Source organism: Papaver somniferum, unplaced genomic scaffold (genome assembly GCF_003573695.1).
Source record: "Papaver somniferum cultivar HN1 unplaced genomic scaffold, ASM357369v1 unplaced-scaffold_10, whole genome shotgun sequence".
Taxonomy (NCBI): Eukaryota; Viridiplantae; Streptophyta; class Magnoliopsida; order Ranunculales; family Papaveraceae; genus Papaver; species Papaver somniferum.
Window position 1 is genome coordinate 391,109 of NW_020618825.1, and position 17,750 is coordinate 408,858.

Genomic DNA, 17,750 nt, shown 5'->3' on the forward strand with positions numbered 1-17,750 from the left:
TTCGAGAATATTTTAATTTGACAATTAGTTCTCAACTCAAAATTTTTGTCTATGCATAATTGTCTAATTAGTTATGCGACATCGTATCATAGATAGAAAGATGAATATAACTTGAGAAATAGGTGGTCCAGTCTTCAATTACCTTTTCGAAGAAGTTCTCCAAAAGGTTCGGTTGATCTTCACTTTCAAACGGTATAACCCAATGATGACTGCCGCGATGTCCGTTTCTTAACTACAATTCTATCCTAATCCGAGACTTAACTAATTGTAGAATAAAAATCAAGATATAATTTTGGAAGCTAAATTTGACAACAAGCTTGATATAACAACACTTGTGAATCCGACCGATCAATACTCTAACGATCTCCCCCTTTGTCAATTTTAGTAACAAAACTATCAATACATATGGATAAAAAAATAAAGCTTTGAAACTCATCGAATCCATCATGATTGATTTCTTTGTTTTCTTCAACTCCTTGAATTATTCGTTACTTCAAGTTGCAATGATTTTGAACTTGTTCAACTCAACATTATTATTTTTGAAGATCCGTAGCGATAACAACTTTGAAAAAAAATATTCTCAATCGGCGTTATACAGAAACATAATATTATTATCTTCTCCAAGGTTCAATTGTATCTCAACTTTGAAGTAATATACTACGGTGGTAAGTCTCTCCCCCTAGTCAATACTTACATCTTTTGCATAATAGGTTTTTTTCTAGATAACTGGAAATTTTATTTAAATAGCAGGAGGAGCATTAAACTTCTCCAGAAAAGTGTCAATACAAATAACAGAGTAATAACTTTCTTCTAAAGACTGTTTTAAACGTCTTATTCTTTTTGAAACTCTATCTGCCAAAAGATTACTATCCCTTTTGAAATGAGTGACTGACCAAAGACTAAAAGACGATAAGATAGATTTAATACGTCTAATCATTTTCCTATTTACCCAGTTAACATAAACTTCTTCTGTTGTGATGGATTTCACAACCGTTTCTGCATCAGCTGCAATGTGAATCTTTAAGATGTTTTTGTCTCGAATCCAGCTCAGAGCTTCCATTACAGCCATACACTCCCCTGTTTCTGGAACTTTTACTCTAGCTGCATAGGATCCTTTGACGCTTGAGATTTCCCCTGCAAAATTACAGAGAACCATACCGATTCCACAATCATTAGTACTATAGTCAAAAGATGCATCTAAAAATAGTGTAAGGGTAGTATCATCTCTAGCACTAGTGGTTTGACTGCCTGATTGTATTGGTATGCTCTCAACTAAGTTATCTGTAGAAGCAGAAGTGAAGTTAAGTTAAGACATATGATAATTAATTCTAGCTACAGTTTTTTCAGGGTTTAGAGATTTATCCTTGAAGATGCAGTCACATCTCTCTTTCCAAATTATCCAACACCCAATCATTAGAAGAGATCTCCATTGTTGAGTTTCTTCAGCATTTGAATTCCTGACATCCACAAACCATGAAGTAATCCATTGTATGACACTTTGGCAGTTGGTTATGACTTGATCAATATTTATATTAAGCAGTCTCCATACAACTTTAGAGTGATTGCATACAAGGAGGAGATGAAATAGTGAATCCTCTTCTGAATTACAGATACTACAGTGATGATCATCCAGATAGTTAAACTGAGCTAATCTTATCCTTGTTGGAACTGAATTCTTGAGGCATTTCCAAATGAAAAACTTCACTATGTGGGGTAATTTCATCTTCCAAAGAACCTTCCAAACAACTTTAGGAATTGTACAGATAGCCGCTTGATTAAATACTCTTCTCTCCATGAGTTTATTGTAAGTGGATTTTACTGAGAATACACCGTCTTTAGCAGGAGACCATCTCAATATATCCTCTTCTGACACTGAGATCTCCATTATGGATATTCTTTCTACATTCTTAGGGGAGAATAAGATGTTGAGAAGTCTTGTATCCCAATCATTGGTATCTGTTCTGATTAATTCACTGACAAACAAAAACTGATAATGAGAAGTATGCTTAGGTTCAACCGTTTCATTTAAACCTATAATCCATTTATCACGCCATATTCTTGTTGATCTGCCATTATTTACCTCCATGAAGTAGTGCTGCTGGACTATAGAGAAAACTAATTCAATGCCCTTCCATACCCAAGAAGAATTACTTATTTCACCATGTAAATGAAGAAAATCCTCATTTTTATGATATTTGGCTTGAAGTAATTGACCCAGCAAATTATCAGAGTTGTGACAAATTCCCCATGCCAGTTTAGCCAGAAGTGCATGATTCATCATTTCTAAGTCTCTGAAAGCTAGACCCCCTAAATCTTTAGATAAACACATATTCTTCCAAGCAATGAGATTAAAACCTTTATTAGATTTGAACCCCCACCAGAATTTTCTTTGAATAGAGTCCAGTTTCTTGAGAATTTTCTTTGGCATTTTGAAAGTGCTCATTTGATACATAGGAATGGAGTTGAGAACTGCTTTAACCATAGTAGATCTACCAGCTTGATGGATTGTAGTGCCTTGCCAATTACCCAACCTTCTTTCAAATGCCACTTGAATATCTTCAAATGCTTTGACCTTTGATCTGCCAATAATTAGAGGATATCCCAAATATTTCTCATTTTTACTCATAGGTTGAATACCTAGTATGTTACTTAGAGAGTCACATACCACAGGATCCATGTTGTTACTGAAGAGTATTGAAGATTTGTCAAAATTAATGACTTGACCAAATGGTGAACTAAAATCTTGTAAAACTTGCAAGAGATTATTCACACTGGTTAAATTTGCATGAGTAAAAATGAGGCAATCATCTGCAAATAGCAGATGATTGATAGGTGGTGCACCTCTAGCTACTGAAATACCTTGTATGCTTTTTGAATGATGAGCTTCAACCATAGTCCTTGAGAACCATTCCATGGATAGAATAAAGAGATAGGGAGAAAGGGTATCTCCTTGTCTTATCCCTCCACTAGGATTGAAATCTGTACAGGGTGAGCCATTAAGTAAGACAGATAAGGTGGTGGTACTAATACATTGTTGAATGAGACAACACCAATCTTCTGAGAAACCAAAGCTTTGTAGGATCTTCATAAGGAAAGGCCATTATAGTCTGTCAAAAGCCTTTGACATGTCTAGCTTGAGTGCTAACCAACCACTTTGTCCTTCCTTCCTTTTCATAGAGTGAATAATCTCATGAGCCATGATAGTGTTATCATTTATTAATCTTCTAGAGACATAAGCTGTTTGGTATGGTGAAATTATCTTCTCCATTATTGGCTTCATTCTGCTAACCAGTATCTTAGAAATTATCTTGTAAGAGGTATTACACAAACTGACAGGTCTAAATTCAGCTGGTGAACAAGGCTTACTTTTTTTTTTGGTATTAGAGAAATATAAGTCTTATTCAATTTCTTGAGCATATGCTTGGAAGAGAAGAATTGTTTGACCATATCACACACATTATTACCAACAACATCCCATTGAGATTTATAAAATCCTGCTTAAAATCCTTCTGGTCAAGGTGCTGACCAATTTTCCATAGATTTAAGAACCTTGAATATTTCATCATCAATTGGAGGAGCAATAAGCCTTGAATTGTCTTCATTAGTAACCAAGTAAGGGATGTGATTATAGTGCCTTTCATCAATGGAAGGAGCAGAAGTAACACTGATATTCTTGAAATGATTAGTCAATAAATTAGCTAAATTATCTCTGTTATGAACCCAGTTATTATTTGAATCTTTCAAAGAATCTATATTATTCCTTGCTCTTTTCCTTTTATGAAGAGTATGGAAAAACCTAGTATTAGAGTCCAAATCTTTAAAGAAATTATCTCTGGATTTTTGTTTGTAGAATTCATGCTGTATGCCATGCCATCTTTGCAACTTCTTTGTAACAACAGTAGCTCTTTCAGTATTTTATGAGGAATAGGGAAGAGACTGAATATAGGTGAGTTGGTGTTGTAGTTCATCCATATTTTGGTTTATGTTCCCAAAATGTTCTTTATTTCATCTAGACAAAGCAATTCTTGTAAACTGCAGTCTTTTTACTAGTTTATAACCTGGAGAACCAGATACAATTTTTTCCCAATCTTTTGTAATTTCCACATCACACCTTCTGTCTTGTAACCAAGAAGTAAAGAATTTAAAAGGCTTCCAGAGATTAGGTTGAGTATGATCTGTCACAATAAGTATGGGGCAGTGATCACTACTAGACTGGTTAAGATGAAGAATTTTAGAATTTGGAAAATAAGTATTCCAATCTGCATTACCCAAGGCCATATCCAATCTTGATCTCTTTCTCCCAGTACCAACATTATTGTTAGACCAGGTATGTTCCCTTCCTATAAAACCAAGGTCCTCTAAACCACATGTTGAATTATAGAATGAACCAAACCATCACTAGAAGTAGAAGAAGAAGAAGCATTATCCATGAGGTGAAAGTTCAGATCACCCAGAAGAATCCAAGGCTGATTGATATTACTACCTATGTCTTTGATGAATTCCCATTGATCTTTCTTCTTGGAGTAATTACAGTAGCCATACATACATGAGAGGATCCATTCAGGTTGACTAGGATCACTCTGAACTACAACATGGATCATGTTATTTTAACAACTGACAATATCACAAGAAAATCCATTTTTCCATAGAAGAACTAGACCACCTGAAAGACCAATTGGTTGAAGATACCTAACATTGGGAAACATAAATGGAGCTACCAGATTTTTCATTTTATCCTCATGGAGTTTAGTTTCACAAAGAAATATAATATCAGGACTTTGAGACCTGATTAAATCTCTAAGATGATCCCTTGTGGCCAAGGAATTAAAACCTTGAACATTCCAAGATAAAACTTTCATTATGTGCAATATGTAGAGAAGTAAAGGAATGTGAACTAGAAGTCTACTCCTTTGATTATATCTTAAAGAAGCTATGTATTGTCTTGGAACCCTATATAAGGGTCAGAAGATATAATGCAGTAGTGGAAAATAGAAGATGTAAGTATCTAGACAGGTTTTAATAAAGAAGCTAAACCATAGAAGTTTTGGTGCCAAGATAAAAATTAGACTGATGCAATAACTACTTAATCTTAAAGTGGTAAATAACAACCTGACAAAAATATTAGAGAAGGAAAAAATCAAGACTGGAAATCGAGTAAGAACAAATAAGAGTATAGAGAAAGGTGATGGGGTGTATACCTGAACCTCATTTTCTGTAAGTGCAGTTTGATTATCTCCAGTTATGACTCTGTGAGTAGTCTGGCTGGAAATGCTGGTATCTTGCGCATTGTTGTCAAAGGAGCTTTCAGCATCATTAAGATTCTCAGTCATGATCCTTTTTCCTAGTCTACTATCTTCTTCATGTTCTTGATCACTCTTCTTGAGAAGAAAATGCATATTAATCGCAATGCCATCTTTAGGTGGGACAAAAGTAGTGGATTTCACAAACTTATTAGGATTTTTTTGGCGAATAGGAGCCAAGTTATTAGGATTAGCAGTGATGCACTTCCTGACAGAGTTAGCTTTGCCAAAAAAAGTAAGGCTTTTCATGAGCTGCCTTTAAGAAAGTTGTTGCAGATTTGCATGCTACTTTGCAATGTTTAATGACATAGCAATCCGTGCAAATTCTTTTTGGTTGCCTCTCAAAGAAAAACTGCTGCCATTTAGTGATTCCAGCATTGGTGATGCACTTGACTCCTCTTCTTAGTGGTATAGTAAGATCAACATTCACGCAGACTTTGACTGGTGTGCTTCCAATTGGCATTGCATCTTCAGGCTCAATTTTAGTCACCTCTCCCATAATTTATCCTATCTTGGTGACAAAATCTACATTCATGTTTTCAGGAAGCAAATATTTCAGTTGAATCCAAAACATCTGAAATCCCCAGTGCTTCTCCGTGTATACCAGTTCAGGGATATAATCATGAATGACTAGGAGATGCCTGTTGATACTCCATGGTATTTCAGTTATTACCTTATTTAGGAAATCCCAGTTTTTCAACTTGAAAATCATGGTATTGGGTTCCACCTCCACAATCTTCACATGTTCTGAAGTCATGAATGGCCAAGTAAACGGTAGCCACTTCTCAACAGTAGCATAATTCACTTTTCCTTCTATAATGATTTTCCCTATTGCACTGGCCTCCCAGTTTGAGTTCTCTTATTCTGATGTGTTCTTGTCTTGAATACACACAATCACTTCATTAGTGTCTCGAAGATCCAAAGTGGCTTGTTTGAACTTGTTAACCAGATCACCAACATTGCTTGAACATTCATTTTCCATCTTGTGAAAGGTTATTGGTAGTGAGATAGGATCGTTAACTGCTGTTTTCTTATAGATTAGTATGGAGGTATTAGGGTTTTGAGAATCAAAAAGATGTGAATGAAAGTTTATTTTTGGCCTGAATTACGGTAGCAAAATATTTTGGGATAATTTTGGTAACTAGAAATTCTACATCTGGCTAACAACTTTGTCAGAAAGACTTTCCAAATAAAACTGAAATTCTTTAATTTGAATTTTTTTGAATTGCCGAGAAAGCGGGATAAAATGCATCTTTGACTCCTTGGATGGAATCGCTGAGTTATCTCACCTCTGACAAATACGTTGACCTCGTTGAAACCTTTGATGGCATTGATACCAGCACAATCTAGACCTGTTAGCAAAAGCTTAAATATATACTCAGCAAAAGCAACAATCATAACAAAAACACAGGCAAAAGCCATATGAGAATAAACAAACTGTGAACACATTATGGAGGAACAAGGAGAGTTAGCAACCCATAAAGAAAAATGTGAGAAAAAAGAGAGAGAAGAACAAGATAAAAAAGAACTTGAGGGACTAAAAGGAAATCAGACACTAATTATGCATAACTGAAAGAGAGAAGATAATTAGATTATCATAAACAGATGTTAAACAGATTCTAGACGATGCTTAAATCAAATATAGGTTTGATCTTTTGCATTGTAGGTGAAACCTATAGATTATTGATTCACTCCCCCTTACATAATGATCGGTAAACCATATGTATGTACGTAGTGCGAAACTGCTAATAATTCTCCCCTTTATTGTCAATAAAATTGGAAAAGTACAAAAATCGTGGGATTGTAATGAATACAACCAAAAGGTATTTCAGGATTCTAAGGTGTTTACATATCAACTTTATTTAGATGATTTCATATAATATGACAATACATAGCACTCATCTAGGATATTTAAAAATACAAGCGCCCCTTCAAGTTCCACATCCACACTCGGCACTCCCCATAAAGATATAACAATTAAGCACCATTTCATTAAAGAAATCTCCCCCATTTGATGTCATTCCCAAGAGAAAAACATGGGTGACCTTTCTTTATGAAAAAGAAAAATGATTTTTTTGGACATTAACAAATCACATGGATTTGCATCCAAAATCTCTATTTAGGTTTATAACTCAACATAAGAAGATGTTATGGAGTGTTTGTTTTGCAGTAATAACACAAGAGTGTGATCAAAAGTAGACCACTATTGCGATAAAATTCTCAAAGAGTTTGTTTTATTTTTAGTTTATAAAAAACATAATAGATTTAACTTCTGAGCATATATGAAATATCAGCTCAATCTACGAAAACTGTTAAGGTACATATATTTCATAAGATTTTTGCAATAATTAAACTAATAAAGATTACATACTGCAAGTTCATCTTCTAAAAACTCTATAATTTAAATAAATAAATATAAAAACATGCAAGATGAAAATGGTTTGAATAGCTTGTGTAATCACAATTTATGCTATACCAAACCCTAGTTATCCTTCTCAAAAGTAAGAATAAATTCTCATGGGAGATTTCCTAGAAAATAATAAAAGAAAAGCAAATTAAACTATATTTTTCTAGATTCTTCATCGGTATTGAGAACTTTCAATTTGTCATCAACTGTATCCACGAGTTCTTCAGAGAATATGTCCTCATTGAGAATATCACGAACATCATATTTCATGAGAATAAGGTCAGCTAGTTTTTTTTCCAACTCAGTCCGTAACATGTATATACCTTTGAGTGTTTCAAAAAGTTCTAGTTTTTCTTCCACAAGTTGTTTAAGAAACTCATAAAAAACATTAGCAGAAATCGTCTCTTCATGCTCAATATCTTGATGATCATATGAGAATAGTAATTCACATAAGAAATATCTTAAGATGATTCAACAGCTTCGTTATCGACCAGGGTTCTCTTCTTTCCTCTTGATTCAATACCATCGCAATTAAGATCTTTCTCCATGATTTCGAAGATTCGTGACATATAAGATATGCTTGGTTGCGGAATCCTTGGATGATGGTTTCTCAATCAAAAGTTAGGGTATATAAAAGAGTTTATAAAGAGGTATTCTCTGAGATGTCGGTTCATGACCCAAAGATAATTAAGGTATGCGTACGGTCAAGAAAAAGATATGTAAGCTTATTAGAGCATTGCACGGTCGAACTCGCAAGCGTTGCTATCTCAAGCTTGTTTGTCAAGTTTAGTTGTCAAAACTATAAGTCTTGATTTCTAGTATTGATTAAAGATTTTCCGTGGTTGTAGTAATGAGGTTCAAACTCTCGGACTTGTGAAGGATAATTTTTTAGAAAATAAATATATATACAAATATTGACAAATTGGTAGAGAGGTACTGGGACTAATGATTCGGCCAATCTTCATAACATAAGGCTTAATGATTTATTCTCAACAATAATAGCTCAAAACATATATGGACTCTTATTTTTCCAAAGTCGATTCTCAAAACATTGGTTGTAAATGTTAAGCATGGAACATCAAATCACCTAAGCTAAGCATGACCCATCTAATCAAATAACACCCAATTTAATCAAATCATATTTCACTTAATTTTTAATGCAAAAGTCTTAAAAAGAATTAATAAAATTACCCATTTATGAAGCTCGGCCTCCTCCGTCGCCCCAGTGTTGGGGTTTAACTCATCATAGTAAAAATGCTCTCAAAATATTTCATTGATGCTCAAAAGTTTTTTACAATGAAGAGAAATACAAGAAATTGATGTAAAACAGAACTCTGCGACCCACAGAAGGCGTCCAGAATCAACGACAGAGATGAGGTGCTGTTGTTGTTGAAGAACTACGACCCACAGACGATAGTCGATTTCACTGTTGAAGAACGACTGCTGCTGCGAGTCCGTTCTTCGTGTTCTTCAGGCGTGTTAATGGCAGCAGCAGCAGCAGGTAACTTCTCTGCAACTCCTCTTGCGCCTCTCTGCTCGCCTCCAAACCTCCCCAAACTCTCGACAACCTCTCTAGTACTCCCAGGGAACATATTTATACACCTACAGCTCGTTGAATCTCCCTCAATTACTCCATATAATTCTCTTTAACTCGGCAGTAAAGAAAAATATTCTTGAAATATTTTCTTTCCATTCTTGATCTGGTACGCATAGATTTCCATCCTGGTCACTCTAGAAGTGTTTAAACGCGACCCACAACGTTTCTAGAGCCCTCATGCATGAGAAGAACACGCTCAAATCTTCTCCAATCCCGTGTCCAACCCGTGTTTCCCTGTTTTGCTTCCGCGAATTGTCCAGCTAATTATGGCCAAATTTGATCGAATCAAAAGCCCAAAACGTGTTTGATAGGTCATAACACAACTTCCTACCAAAAATCAGCCGTTGAATCGCCCTAGAACACGTTCAAAAATTCCAGCAAACATCTGCCAGTTGATATATTTTTTTCCCGCCAATTTTTGGTTTTTGAATTTGGGAAGAAGATGTCCTCCCCCCTAACCAGAACTGGGGTGCGAATAGCAGCTGCCTTGGGGTGACCTGGGGCTGCCCCTTTGTAATTAGGTTACCCCTTATCCAAAAGCGAGAGTCCGAATAACACTTGTCCTCCGGGTGACAAAATCAACTTTTCGAGCCGAATTTTCCAAAAATATTTATTTCCAAAAAATACCTACAAATACATAAAATAACAAAATTAGTACAAAATCGAGTGCCAACAATATATAGTATTGAGAACAAATTGGACACAAAAATGTGTCTATCAAGTATACTTATAGTTATGTCTTGGATTATGATAGAATGTGTAGTTGAGCTTTAGACTTCACGACGTTCATCGATTGAAGACGAAGAACTACTAAGGGGAGCTTGTGGAACTTCATCAAGAAAAGGTATGTGGAGACTTGAACTCATCTATCACTGAGAAGTCTATTTATATTCTATCTCCTATTGAGACAAAAAGTCATATAGCTATATAGACTTTACTTTATACACATTGATATTTCGAGCTGAGTTTAACTCGCTTACATGTTTCTCAAAATATGTGTTAATAAGCTTTCGCTTAAACCAAGTTCATCTTTTATTCTTGACGAAAGTCAAAAGATGATCATGTGAAAAATCGCCTGGTAACATCTAACATGATTTGTGTGAGACGGTCATTTTATGTAGACTCGGAATTTTTCGTATTGTTTATTTGATCACTTGAAAATTGCTTTGAAGATAATAGTTTGTGTCAGACAACTATTCTCATCTTCCGAGAATGTTTCAATGATTAAAATGGAGTTTAGGACAATTAACCTTTGATTAGATATAACACAGTATGCATACTGTGCATAAGAATTTAATCGACATGGAAAGTAGGTGTATAAAGTACAAATACTAAGGACGTTTGTGAATCAGTTTAGTCACAGTACGTGTACCGGTTTGCATACTACAAACAATCCCGAGTTCCGGAGTTAGCACAAAAAAATTTGGGTACGTGTACCAGTTTGCATACCATAACCACTTACCGAGTTCCGGAGTTTACAGAACAATTCAGGTACGTGTACCGGTTTGCATACCTTAAAACTTTAAATAGTTCCGGAGTCAACTGAACTATTCTGGTACGTGTAACAAGCCCGTCCCGAAAACCATAGTTCCTTTACGGTTTTCATACGGGTATGCGTATCGATCTGGTTCACGAGTTGACAGATTTTATTCAAAGTATGTATAAGAATACGAGTATCGAAAATCCGTTCATCGACAAATAGCTACTTTGTTACGTATACGAGTGCATGTAATACATCTTCAGACTTCTAGCAGTTTTCTCAGTTTGTAAGACTGATAACACTATCTTATATCCGAATATAATAGTTATATATTCATCTCTAAATCAATTTGAAACGTTCCCGAATAACATCAATGACACATATCATTGTTCTATGCTATTTTCGAATGATAAAACTTGAATCATGATTTTGATTCCGAACAACAAAATTGTCCTTAATAGAAATTCATCAAGTATGAAAAAATATTTAGTAAGCTTAGTCATTATATTTCGAGAATCTTTTAATTTGGAAATTAGTGATCAACTCGAAATTTTTGTCTATGCATAATAGTATAAATAGTTATGCGACATCGTCTCATAGATAGAAAGATGAATATAACATATGAAATAGGTGGTTCCGTCTTCACTTACCTTTTGTCGAAGAAGTTATCAATCTTCGGTTGATCTTCGACTTCAAACGGTAGAACGCAATGATAACCTCCGTGATGTTTGTTTCTCAATTAAATTCTATATCCTAATCTGAGACTTAACTAATTGTAGACTAGAAATCAAGATATAGTTTTGACAGCTAAATTTGACAACAAGCTTTAGATAGCAATACTTGTGATTTCGACCGAGCAATGCGTTAACAACTCTCTAAGCCTCATTCGAACTATCTTAGAGTGTGACAAGCGCTAAGTGACATGTTGGTGTATATTGAGTTTATTTCTAGCCTACCCAACGTTTTTGAGAATAAGGCTTTATTTTTGTGTTTATGTTAGCTTGAGTTGTTGCTTCAAATTAAAAGAGGTTATTCCACAACTATAGGTGATTCTATTGCATCCTTCAATTTCAAATTTCATCTACAAAATCACCAAAGGTAAGTCATTATACTTATAGGATTTGTACAAAATTATTTTGATAAACATGAAATTTATAATATTAATTTGATTAGTTACATTGTATATAGCTCAATAAAAGCATTAGAGTGTAGATGAAGTTAAAAATCCATGTTTATTATATGTTTTGTGATGTACGTGTGATCAATGTTGAATGAAACTATTATGTTGGTGTTCAAAGTTGTTGGAAAATGTGCAATATGAGTCTTATACGTGCCAATGTATACTTACATACAAAATAGAACTTGATACTTCAAGGGATAAAGAAGATAAAAATCGTGTTATTGTTTGAAAAATTGTGTTTGGATGAACGTAGCTTATTATTCGTCAACGCTGCCTAAGGAAGTGGACACACAAAGTATACTTAGTTTAGATTGGGTGTGGCATGATGGAAAAATGATGAATTATTATTTTACACCTGGAATTGGTTATACTTCAAGAAAATTCAAACAATCTTTAGGTATGAAGGAAGATTTATTTCAGAAATAAAAAAGTTATTTGAAGTAGATGGAGAATGGCATCAACGCCCGGATGCAACTGGTGTAATGGGGCATTCTCCACGTATGAAAATAGTTGCTGATGAAATGTTTATGAAAAACACATGCATCTGCTGATAGTATCAATGACTGCACTCGTATGAGTGCCATAAAAACATGATATTATCCAAAAAGAGTTTGCAACATAGCTTGCAAAACTTTTGGAGAAAGATACTGGCGCCAATCTACTCCTGAAGATGTTCAGAGGTTTCAAGATGAAAATGATGAATGAGGATTTCCAGGAATTATAGGTAATATTGATTGTATGCAGTAGTCATCGAAGAATTATCTGATATCTTGGAAATGAACGTGTCAAGTTAATGAAAACTACAGTTCTATTGTTTAAGAGGCGGTCCCGAGTCAAATAACAATTTGAATGTGTTGATCATTCACTCCTTTTTGTTAACATTCTCAGTGGTGTAGCACTTCCACCCACTTATGTCATCAACAATTGCTAATACAACATAGGTTATTTCTTACCCGATGTATCTATCCACAATTGACTACAATTGTATAATCTTTCACTAAAATATTAGAAGTTCTAGGCTTGGGAAGGTTCAACAAGTATCAAATGACTGAAGAAAGAATGTTAGGCGTGCTTTCAGAGTTCTTAAAGGGAAATTTAGAATTGTCGGATCACCATGGAAGTACTGACAACAATCTTATTTGAGCCTAATAAACAAATATTGTCTTATTCTGTATAACATAATTATTGAGCATAAACGTGCGGATAGGGATTGGGGGTGCAATTATTCCTGTTTTGATTGCAGAGCCTATAGAAGATCCCCGTGTTCTTATGTCAAATCTAAAAAACATTGAATTGTACCTCCAACTAAAAATTGATCTTGTTGCGGACAAGTGCGTCCTCATAGAGGAGGTTAAGCCCAACCATAAGTCCAAGCATAACAATCAGGACCGTCAAACTTTAAAGATTTCGATATGTGAGAACCTATAAAATCACGCCTTCGCAGGCCATGACCCCCGATGCACCACTATGATGCTAGTGACCGGGTCGTAAAGCTTATAATCATCTCTTGCATCAAAATTGGGAGCCAGATGATATGAGTTACCAAATTATAGCAATCGCCTCTCAATTATATGATACGAGCGACAAAGTGCTGAATCATTAATGCTACAACTCACGTGGATGCCTATGTACCTTACGGAGAAGGTATCAAGCACAGACTGTAGCTCATCAATCGTCGGGAGAAGCGACTAAAGCGAACTCGTGTTGCAAGGACAAAGGACAAGCATAGCCTAGTCCACATAAGCCAAAAGTATCTTTTGCAAATGATGCGCTAGAATGTGTGTCACTGGACTTTCCTTCGTTTTGCACTATGGTGATGCATCCTTAGTTTCGTAATTCCGCAACGATGATGCCTAAGCATTATGAAGCTCTTTTGAGCATCCAATATTATCATACTGTTGGGACAGTTCAATAAAAACCTGTTGTTTGAAGAGAACTGAAGGGATCACAATCCTCAATTGCCAAGAGTTGATTTCATCTGTTTGGTTCAGGGAGTCGGGCTCACTCCATTGGAGTTGAATGCCGATCCCTTAATTCTCTGAACCAAGTTCAATGTAAATTCTAAGTTCCAACTGCATGCTCATTTATTCTTAATCAATAGAAATAACTTAAAAATAAACTCAAATATCAATTTAGATAATGTATAGAACATAGAGTCCATCTTTAACGATTATATTTAGCTACTCATGGAAGAAAAAAGAAGAAGAGATAACACGCTTTTCATCTTTGAGGGGAAAACCTCTTCTCTCTTATGTTGGTTTCACATCCGGTGTCCTTGTAATGTAAAAAGCTGTCTAATTCTAACCGAAAGTACCTCTTAAATACTACCCAAGTGTGGAGGTATATGTGCCTCAATTCTAGTGTCAAAAGCTTGCCAAACATTCAAAAGTATGGCAAGAAAAATTTGTCCAAGACGAGCCCAAAACTTAACTCCGCTCTCCTTCTCGTCCAGGCCGCTGAAAGGCCCAACAATCAATGTTTTAAGGGGTATTTTGATTTTGGATCATATAAAAGTGACTAGAGTTGTGTTTGGGTCATACGGAAAGTTTAATTAGAGTTCGGGTCACATGACCACGGCTGATCGTTTTGACAATTATCTAATTATTTATTTTTCAAAATTAATTTCAATATATTTAACACTGTTAGCTGCCGTTAACACGTGTTATCCCACCTCACCATCTCCACCTCTGTCTTCCTTCCTCCGACGAAGACTCGTCCGATACAGATGAACATAAAAGCACCAGATCCATGTTGAACAGAGGAATCAATCTTCACCTTTTACATTTCTGAATTCATAACAGCTCTTCTTCTTCCAAGGATTGCAAACCAAATCAATTGTCAATCTCCTCGAACACCCAGCTCTTCTCCTTTTCCACCGTACACCTGTCAAAGAGAAGGTAGAATGGCCATGTTAGTAAATAAATTGAAATCTAATATTTATTTGGTCATTTAAGTGTTTAGTAACTCTGTTAAATGTCAAGGCGGTCAACAGTGACCATGTGACCCAAACTCTAATTAAATTTTCTGTGTGACCCAAACGCAATTCTGGTCACTTTTATGTGACCCAAAATCAAAATATCCCATATTTTAATCGTAATTTGTTTGTTTTATGTCAGATTTCAGTGATTTTTGACTCTCTGGAATCGTATTTTGGTTCCCTACAGGACGGAGGTAGCGACTCCTAGTATGCCTGATGCAGGTGGACCTAGTGAACTGGTTTTCTTCCTTTCTCCACTTAATCTTGGGTCTTTCCAAACTTATAATATATCACTTCTTTTAGCTCTTTTAAATCATTTCTGTTGATTTGAATAATTCATCTGACCTGAGGCATAAAATCAAAATAAAGAACAATACACGCAAAAAACTACGTCGAAAACAAATATCAATTTGACACGACGAATATGTGAATCAAATATTTATATGTGGTCTGAAACATTACATGTGGTCGCAGTGTTCGGGGATATATGAATTGGAAAGATAAATGGGTATTAAATATTTATCCGCGCAGAATCTCATGCAACAACAAAATATGATCAATAGGCAATACGTAGTTTAGCTTTGGTTGAATTTTCCATGCAATTCCAAACAACACAATTCCTTGTTTTCCTTGAAGGCTAAAATCACAACCGAACAATCCCCCATATTCTTCAATTCGGCCATCAATTGCTCTTGGGTTAACAATAACATTAACCTTTTTTCTTTTCAGTACTCTTGGTGTGAGATAAAATTTGAAACAAAATGATAATGTTACTCATTTATATTTTTTGATATGATCAGCTGGGATGATATATAATGTTAATTTTTCCATGTCACTTACCTCTAATATAAAGTTAAATTTCATAGCTCTGGTTTACCTCTAATATCCTCCTATGAATGTTCATAGCTTTGAAAAGTTAAATTTCATCATAAGCACAATATTCAGAGATCAAGTGCGAAACTGTCCTATAAGTGCGAAGGTTGTGGTATCATTTCAAGTCAGGGATGACTACCTTATAAAGATAGAGAACAATCGTTTCTCAAGGCATAATTGATACTCAGCTAGAGGTTAAAATACTTTAATGTGCTCTTTTAGCTCAAATTTATTTTATATAAATTGATAGTATTAGAAACCATTCATAATTAATTAACTGGTAATATGATTAACAGTCCTTTCTTTGTTTCGCCAATTAATTTAATAACAGGGATGATATTTTTGTCATAATAGTAGTATAATTTAGTAGCCACCACCACCATGGCCACTCCCTTCACCACTTCCACCACCACTACCATAGGCACCTCCATGTTCACCTCCCGAGGCATACCCAGAACCACCACCTCCTCCGTATCCACCACCATGCGCTCCTCCAGAGCTACCACCGCCTGCACCTCCACCGGCTCCACCTCCACTACCGTATCCTGCACCGAGATCTCCTCCAGCACCATATCCACCACCACTTCCGCTACCGCCACCACCACCGGCACCATGCTCACCTCCAGCACCATAACCGGAACCACCAGCGGCTCCTCCTCCACTTCCATAACCACCACCATGAGCTCCACCAGCACCATAACCACCACCACCTCCACTACCACCGCCGCCACCCACACCACCGCCATGTTCACCTCCAGCACCATATCCAGCACCCCCACCACTACCACTTCCGGCACCATACCCGGCACCATGTTCTCCACCAGCACCATATCCTGAACCGCCTCCTCCACCACTACCTCCACCACCAGCAGCTCCATAACCTGCACCTCCACCTTCTCCACCACCAGCACCATATCCTGCTCCATGTTCTCCTACTAATCCAACTCCAGCTGGACGAGAATGAAAAGCTAAGCCAGCTTCTTCCTCGGGAGGAATAGTAAGGAGATTTCTAGCAGCAGAACAGATGCTCAACGCTACTAACAGAATGAAAACAACGGTCGTTATTCTCTTATGAAAAGCCATTTCTTAAGCTAATATTAGACAGAAGAGAATGTGTATGATAAATCGGTGAGGATGCTAGGAGATGGGGAGCTGGTATTTATAGAGTTCGGAGGGGGTCCGTCCATAATCGTGTTGCATGCGCTTGAGTTGGAGGAAAAAGAAGAGAGCAATGGTGGAGAGTTAATGCACATGCAAATGCTATCTCGTTGGGCCCATTTTTACACCATCACTTGCATACACTAATTAGTAGATGTAGAAGATAGTGTGATTTTGCTGTTGGCCATCTAGAATAGTGAGTACATGCATGTACAATATTTCTTAATTCATTTATTATCCGCAGGAAAGAAAAATGGTCTCTTCGCTGGATGTGTCCATTTAGAGCTAAGGTTTTGAGATCATTTTCTACTTCACCAAACTTTTCTTACCCTAATGAGTGGTATGTATATCATGGTATAATAAATGGATGTCTACTCATTTAAATCCCCTTTCGCACATGACCATAGTCTTTTTTTTTGTTTTGTTTATATCATCGATATTCAATAACACTGATCTCTGACTTAAATTCATAATTTTTTTTTTTTTGGACAATTAACGTATTTCAATTCATTTAAATCAAAACAGTGGTTACATGTTTAATTACAAAAATAACAAAAACATCAAAATAACAGATAATCAAAACCCTAATATAAATTCAGACATCATTTACAAGTAAATCGCGAAGAGAAAAAACAATAAACCGCAAATATCAAAACTCTAATTCATAATTAAATTAGCTAATTATTCTTGGAGAATATTGTGTTCGCCCTCACCTAATCGGGTACAAATTCTTTCATTTCTTAGTGGAAGCACTTTGTGTGGGTTGAAAATGCAACTT

At 35.8% G+C, this 17,750-nt stretch overlaps 2 protein-coding genes across 2 annotated transcripts; both read right to left on the reverse strand.

Moving 5' to 3' along the window:
- Window positions 1–739: 739 nt before the first annotated feature.
- Window positions 740–3,268, reverse strand: LOC113326839. The gene is made up of 3 exons (XM_026574517.1): window positions 3,151–3,268; window positions 1,609–2,979; window positions 740–1,281 (listed from the first exon to the last, which is right to left on the reverse strand). Exons 1-3 carry the CDS (start codon window positions 3,266–3,268, stop codon window positions 740–742), a joined length of 2,031 nt encoding a protein of 676 aa, XP_026430302.1.
- Window positions 3,269–16,015: 12,747 nt separating this feature from the next.
- LOC113326724 (glycine-rich cell wall structural protein 1.8-like) lies at window positions 16,016–16,945 on the reverse strand. Its single transcript, XM_026574389.1, has one exon. The coding sequence runs from the start codon at window positions 16,895–16,897 to the stop codon at window positions 16,178–16,180; it is 720 nt and encodes a 239-aa protein (XP_026430174.1). The 5' UTR covers window positions 16,898–16,945; the 3' UTR covers window positions 16,016–16,177.
- Window positions 16,946–17,750: the final 805 nt, after the last annotated feature.